The 6,984-nt window shown below is 40.3% G+C and overlaps 1 protein-coding gene across 1 annotated transcript; it reads right to left on the bottom strand.

The window, feature by feature from the left end:
* Positions 1-1,269: 1,269 nt before the first annotated feature.
* Positions 1,270-6,244, bottom strand: LOC143022517 (uncharacterized). Its single transcript, XM_076180767.1, has 5 exons — positions 3,953-6,244; positions 3,487-3,730; positions 2,795-3,126; positions 2,003-2,509; positions 1,270-1,365 (listed from the first exon to the last, which is right to left on the bottom strand). The coding sequence occupies exons 1-5, from the start codon at positions 6,242-6,244 to the stop codon at positions 1,270-1,272; spliced, it is 3,471 nt and encodes a 1,156-aa protein (XP_076036882.1).
* Between the last annotated feature and the right edge of the window lie 740 nt (positions 6,245-6,984).

Genomic DNA, 6,984 nt, shown 5'->3' with positions numbered 1-6,984 from the left:
ACTTACTTTCCCCATCCGGATAATAATTATGTGGAACTAACTCGCGTGGCAGAGGAGACGATGTCGGCTAAGCAGACGACACGAGCAAATTTGAAAAGAAATTTTGATCGATTGAAATGGAAACCGTATTCCGTGAAAATCGCTCATATTATAATTAAGTAAATGCACACCCAGGACTGAATTGATTTCAAAATCGCTGGGCTGCGAGTCGTTACTCCAACTCTCGCGGGCGGGGAGTTGTGTGTGTGTGTGCGTGTAAGGTCACAGCATTACCCATAGATCGGTCACATATGAACTCTGAGCTCTCTTTCGGGAGGGAAATAGCTGTCGATCACGAGTCCAACACGTGAGCCAAAGAAAAGTGAATCACACACGCGCACGCGCGCGCACACACACACACACACACACACACACACACACACACACACACACACACACACACACCGTCTGAATTTGTTTAACAACTCTTGCTCCACAGCTCAGCTGCTGAGAAATCTATCGAGTTTTATCAACATTTGTTTCTTACTCTTGTCTACAAAATAAAATAAAGAGAAAAAAATATCTTATTGTGGATTTGCATACAAACTGTGATAACGATACGAAATGAAATATTGCCTCCGCTTATGGAAAATGTCGACAACCGGGTGTAACGTTATGCAGAACAAATATATGAAGATGCACTTTTGCAAATATTTTTAGTTATTGTCTAACATATTTCCGTGTGACGTCATGTCGCGCGGTAGTGAAAATATTTCACATAACATACTAAAGTGTTCATAATTCACCCATGACATTGGGCTATTTTGATAGAAAAAAAAATATTATAAAAACCTAATTTATTGTGAAAAATACAAGATTAACCATGATTTTTGAGTCTATCATAGTTTCTAGCTGTGTAACATATTCCCGTGTGACGTCATGTCGCGCGGTCGTGAAAACATTTCACATAATATACTAAAATTGGTATAATTCACCCATGACATTGGGCAGTTTTAATAAGAAAAAAAAACTAATTTTTTATGAAGAATAAAAGATTAAGCATGATTTTTGCCAGTACAGCATAATTTTTAGTTGTTGTCTAACATATTCCCATGTGACGTCATGTCGCGCCGTCGTGAAAACATTTCACATAATATACTAAAATAGACATAATTCACCCCATGGCATTGGGCTATTTTAATGAAAAGATAATATAAAAAACTAATTTATCTTAAAGAATAAAAGATTAAGCATGATTTTTGTCAGTCTAGTAATTTTTTTATTTTTTGTCTAACACAAGCACCCGGCTCCGCCGGACCTGGCTACGCCAGGTGTGCTTGGCCTTCGGCGAGGCGGGCTCCGCCCGCGGGTGCTTCGCACCCAGCCCTTCGGGCATTGATGATACACATAAAAAAGTTAATAAAACCAAAGATTTTCATCTGCCTTTTACTTAAAACACCTTAGAACTATACATTTAATGTAGTTTCTTCTTTTTTCTCTTGGGTGTGAGTTCTTCTTCGCTGTCCTCTTCTTCGCTGCTATTCTTTCTCTTTACGAAATCCTTCAACATGGTTTTAATCTCATCTATTTCGTAGACAATCTTTTCAAATCTTTCTTCGTTTTTGGTATCCTTAGCTCCGATCTTCTCCTCAATCTTCTCTCCAATCTTCTCTTCGATTTCTTCAATTTTATCCTCCATTTCCCCTCGACTCAAGTAGTTCTCTTCTTCGAAGAGTTCTTCTGGTAAGATCATCGCAGCTACTTCTCCTTCTGTTTTCTCGAACACAGAACGTGATATGCTGACTATGGATTGATCGGGTTCCTCTTCTGGTATCCTTGAGGTTTCAGAGTTATCTTCAAAGATTAAATCCTCCAAAGAAGAAACTTTACTTTTATCCACATCACAGAACACCTCTTCATAAACGCAATTCACCCAAGGTCTCAACTCGTATTCTTCCCCTTTCTTTGTATATCCTGGAAAAACTATGAGGGAATCGTGGCTTGTAACTCTAGAACACGCTACGTATAGTTGACCGTGTGCGAAGCACTGTGATGAATCCAGTAGCACACCACACTTCTCAAACGTCTGCCCCTGGGACTTATTTATTGTCATAGCGTAACAGAGTTTGACAGGGAACTGGTATCTCTTGAAGGCTACAGGGGTGTCTGTTGCCTCTAAAGTAACTCTAGGAAGTAAGATCTGTGTGTTCCTGTACACACCAGTTAAAATCTTTCCAACAATAACGTTCCTTCTCAAATTTGTTACCATAACTCTAGTCCCATTACAGATTTCCGGAGGGCAAATGTTCCTCATAACCATCACAATTGCTCCTTCCTTCAACCTTAATTTGTGTGGAGGAATGGAAGGGCTATCCATAGAATTGAAAACTGACGCCTGAACGTCCATCCCTTCTATTGATTCACAACCGACATCTACGCTCATGTAAACCACTTCCTTACCAATCACTTTATTGTACACAAACTCGTTAATGATTTCGACGTCGTTGTTCGTGGGAGATATTATAGCTCTCTTTTCAAAGAAAGAGACGTTAAATATGTTCTCTCCCATTCCTCTGTACACTCTTTCAACTAACTCTTCCCTGCTGTCAACTAACACCCCGAAACCTTCTCCGAAGTGACACTCTTTGTACTTTCCTTCTCCAACTTCTAATAATTTCTCTGCAAAGTTTATGTTTTCTTCGTCTTCACTCTTAAGTCGAACGTTCTTTATCAGTTCTAACTCTTCGAAGAAAGGCCAAAAGTAACTTGATTTCAGACAACTGTTCAACTCGTCGTTCTTTCCTCCTCCTCTTACAACTGGTAATATCTGTCTAAAGTCTCCAGCACAAACGAACGTCTTTCCTCCCATGAAAATATCAAGACCGGAAAGGTCCCTCAAAGTGATATCCAGGGCTGAGATTGTGTTCTTATTTGCCATCACTGCTTCGTCCCACACAATCAAAGAAGACATAAGAAGCAATCGAGCTAGTTCGGACTTGTGCTTTATGTTGCATGTTTTTCTTTCGTTATGTTCCATCAGTGGTATCTTGAACATATTATGGGCAGTTCTTCCCCCGTGAAGGACAGTAGCTGCTATACCCGAAGAAGCCACAGCTAAAGCCACTTTACTCTTCGAACGAACTGTGTCTAGAAGAAGATTCAAAAGGAAGGACTTTCCTGTCCCACCAGGTGCATTTAAGAAGAACGCTTTGCTTTTGTTTTCCGTCTCACAACCAACACTTTCAATGATTTTATCGTAACAAATCTTCTGCTCTCTGTTTAATAGAGGGAGAGCTCTCTCCACTGTCTCGGACAATTCTTTAGAATTATAGGCTTTCTCCCTCCTTATCACGTTTGAAGACTTTTCTCCATTTCTGGAAGAAGGTAAGCCGTGGTGGACTATGTTTCCTCCTCCACAATTGAAAACTTGTTCTTGGATGTCGTCAAGAGCATCGAGGTATATTTCGTCGTTGTAATCCTTCAACCCTCTAAGATATAGAAAATCACTCGAGAAGAGATCCTTTGTTTCTTCCCAGATATCTTTCTGGTCTTCTAGATCCGAGAACACTAACATGCTAGCGTAAGTCGAACGAAGTTCTTTGCGGTCATTTGTGTAGTTTATTATCTCCAGGATAGTCTGTTTCCAAGTCTCTTCATCTTTTAAAAGACCCATAGCCTTAACGGCTTCCCTGTAAGTTCCGTAGAGTACACCGTCCACCATCCTGAGGTCTTCGAAGGATTTGGGACCTCTCTTGTGGGTTAGAAGCATTCTCATATAGAACAGTTCTACTGTCTTGTTCGTTACAGCTCTTATCCTTCCAATAGCGTGAGTGTTACCTTTCCTCTCCTCCCAACATGATTTCGGAATGCTGTACTTGAAGTAAGCAGCTACTTCGTTGTAAGTTAGGGTGGCTGCGTATTCGTTAACGCTACATAATTTGAAAAATGCTGTCAACTGAGTGTCTCTGTTTGCCTTCTTTTTTATGTCTGCCTTTGAGGAATCGGCGTTGAAGAATACTTCGTTTTCGTCCTTTAAATGGAGGTCCAGATTCATAACAGGAGGGTAACTACTGTGTATGGGGAATCTGAATATCTTCCAAGTTGCTTCGTTGGAGTTAACGAATCTTGCATCCGTCAAGTTCTTAATTTCATTGATTTCTTCGGTTCCCTCGGTTTTAGTGAATAGAACTCTGTCACATCCTTTGTTGACGTACTTTGTAACGTACGCTATAGCCTTAATAGAATTTGAACACTCTACGTTTATGTGAGAGTTAAATCTCAAGCAAAGATAGGGGTTGTAAGGCACCACCCATGAGTTGTCGATAGTTACTTCCTGTCCCTTTAACTTTTTCACAAAGGAGAAACCTCCTTCTCCCACAGCTCTTCTCCTGTAGAGAGGGTAGCCGTTGTTTCCGAATTTTATCGTTGAACGGCACTGTTTGGGAAAATCTTTCTGGCACGTCCCTCTATCGTTTTTCTTCCCATTACAACACACGGAGCTTTCATCGTAGCCTATGCACGGTCCGTGTATCATGTTAGTGGTAACAATATCATACAGTTCTGGGTGTTTTTTCTTGTCGGGTATCTCGGCGGATATTAGGCTCGAAACGGTATTTTCAGTCACTTTACGTTTCATCCATAGAAGAATGTGAACGTGAGGCAAGCCTCTTTTCTGCCACTCAATGCTGTACAAATGAGCTGAGACTTCTCCGAATATTTCATCTGTTAATAACTCTCTCATTAGTTGGTCTACCTTGAGTTTAAAAACACGACTAACTATATCTGGACGATTACAGACGTTAATAGTGTCGCCGTATAGTGTCAATTCTTTCCATTTCGGATTCATAGTGAAAGTTATGAAAAAATCCGGAGAACCGTATCTTGACACAAAACTTAACGCATCCTGTTGCCTCTCTTTCATGTATCTCGGGCCTCCCACGAAACACTTAGGAAGTAGCACTCGTTGTCCTTTATGGGCTGAATCACTCTTAAGAATATCGGACCTCTCTTTTCTGATTTCATGTTGGTTAAAACGGATATAATCTAATCGATTTGATTCAGCCTTCACGTAACAGTCAATAACGAACCTCTGGAACAGTGTTCGACATTGAAAGAGAGACGTGAAACAGTTCTCTCTTCCCATAAACATAGAAGCGTAATATGCGCACGGAGAAATCTTCTTCTCGTTCCCAGCTTTGTTAGCCTTCAGAGACCGCAAAAGATACGTGTAACCCATATCTCCGTTGGGTATCAATAAAGGGAACTGGAACGGATCATAAAAGAAACTGGTGTGATCCACAAACCTAATTTTATATTTCGAATCCTTCTTGGGACTGGTTATCTTTATTAAAAGAGGATCGTGCTCGTCGTCTAGATTCACTATACCACCCACAGTCACATTTGATGTCGGAAGGTGGTAAACTCCTTTATGTTCCTTCGTTTCAAAGTTTTCAACCGCTTTAAGTTGGAGATTCATTTGTGGTATCTCTTTATGCTTTTCAATATGCAATGCTATCAGTTCCCTGGAGTTTTCTATTTCAGACAAAATCTGTCTCAAACACTTATTGTTTTCGAGAAGGTAGTTGAATATTATACGAATTATCTCCTCGTTCTCGTTGTACTCTCTTTCTTCTATTTCTCTTCTGGATTTAGTTGATTTTTTCTCCTCGCTTATAGGTGCTTCCAAAAACAACTTGGAGACTTTATAGGTTCTGAGTCTAATTTGTTCCTCTCTACTGTTATAGAAATAGAGATCTAGGAAGTTATCGACAACCCCGTTAGGTCTTCTCCGTGTGAAGTCCTTTACGTCTCCGTTGGAAAACTTTTCTTCGTCCGAAAACATACCTCGAGTCTCCATGTCTCCCACTAATAACTCTGGCCTCACATAACTGGTTCTGTGGTATATAGCACCCTTTATCTTGTACACCATAGCTTTTTCAGCTGCATTTTCCAATTTCTTGGATGTTGCAAAGGAACTGAAACTAAAGACAGTATTAAACCCGATTGTGTTCTTAAGAAATCTTTTAGAAAGAGGGGTAACACCTTCAAATAGTGATTTGAACTCTTCGTTTTTTATCTCAGAGGGTTTCACAGCTGGGATTTGTCCCGATCTACAACACAAACCCTCTGTCTCCCTTTTCCACCTTAAAGCATCACAGTACTTGCACTTTACGTCGCCAAGTTTTCCAATGCTGTGTTCCACAACGTCGTAGGTGTCCCTTATTCGTGCTTTCAAACCACTACAGTCTTCTTCGTAATCCGTCATTTCAAGCTTTATCCCCCCTTCCCAATGTTCCTTCTTTTCCTCCCGGACTTTTTCGAGTAACTTCTTATCTTCTTCTGTTACTAACATTATTCCTTTCTCTTGTCTTGCTAGTATCTCTTTGTATTTCTTCATTTTCTCTCTGTTATTTTCTCTATTGGCTCTAAACGTCTCTGTCTCGAGAAGTCTTTGTTCCCTCTCTTCCTTTTTCCTCCTTGAAGCTTCTACGGCCTCGAGTCTCTTTCTCTCTAATTCCTTCGCCTTTGCTGTAGCTTCTCTTTCCTTTTCTTCGGCTAACTTCTTCTTTCGTTCAGCTTCCTCCTTTCTCCGCTCTGTTCTTTCTTTCTCTTCTGCTTCTAACTGTATTCTTTTCTTCTTCTGTTCTGTTTCTCTTTGGACCTTCTTTATAGCGTGTTTGTTCCTCTTTTCAGCCACTTTGTACTTCTTAAAGATCCGTTCAAGGTAGTGCTTCTGGTACGTCTTATGGCACCACTTTCCTCCGTTATTGGCATAACTCTTGTATCCCGCAAAGTAATGCTTAATGAAATTATCTGACGTTTCTTCATTAATCGCTTCTTCCAATAAGGGAATGGAGTCGAAAAGAGAATCTTCGTATTCATAGTCCTTACTATCTCGAAGAATCTTGTTGAGAGACAGAGTTTTCCAATGAAACTCTTTAATGTCCTTCTCCAACCAGAAACGTTGGTTATCAGCGTATAGAGAAGGGAATAAAGAAGAGTGCT

The sequence above is a fragment of the Oratosquilla oratoria genome, unplaced genomic scaffold (genome assembly GCF_046742065.1).
Source record: "Oratosquilla oratoria isolate Oo_2021 unplaced genomic scaffold, ASM4674206v1 SCAFFOLD108, whole genome shotgun sequence".
Taxonomy (NCBI): Eukaryota; Metazoa; Arthropoda; class Malacostraca; order Stomatopoda; family Squillidae; genus Oratosquilla; species Oratosquilla oratoria.
Note: the sequence above shows the minus strand (reverse complement) of the source record. Positions and strands in the feature narration are given on the sequence as shown.

Excerpts from the sequence above, each read along its gene's own strand:
- LOC143022517 (XM_076180767.1), bottom strand. The coding sequence starts at position 6,244 with ATGACGGATTACGAAGAAGACTGTAGTGGTTTGAAAGCACGAATAAGG. Across the intron at positions 3,731-3,952 it reads AGGCAGACATAAAAAAGAAG|AGAGGTCCCAAATCCTTCGA; the intron begins GCAAACAGAGAC and ends CTAACCCACAAG. Across the intron at positions 3,127-3,486 it reads AACAAAGGATCTCTTCTCGA|ACACAGTTCGTTCGAAGAGT; the intron begins GTGATTTTCTAT and ends ATCTTCTTCTAG.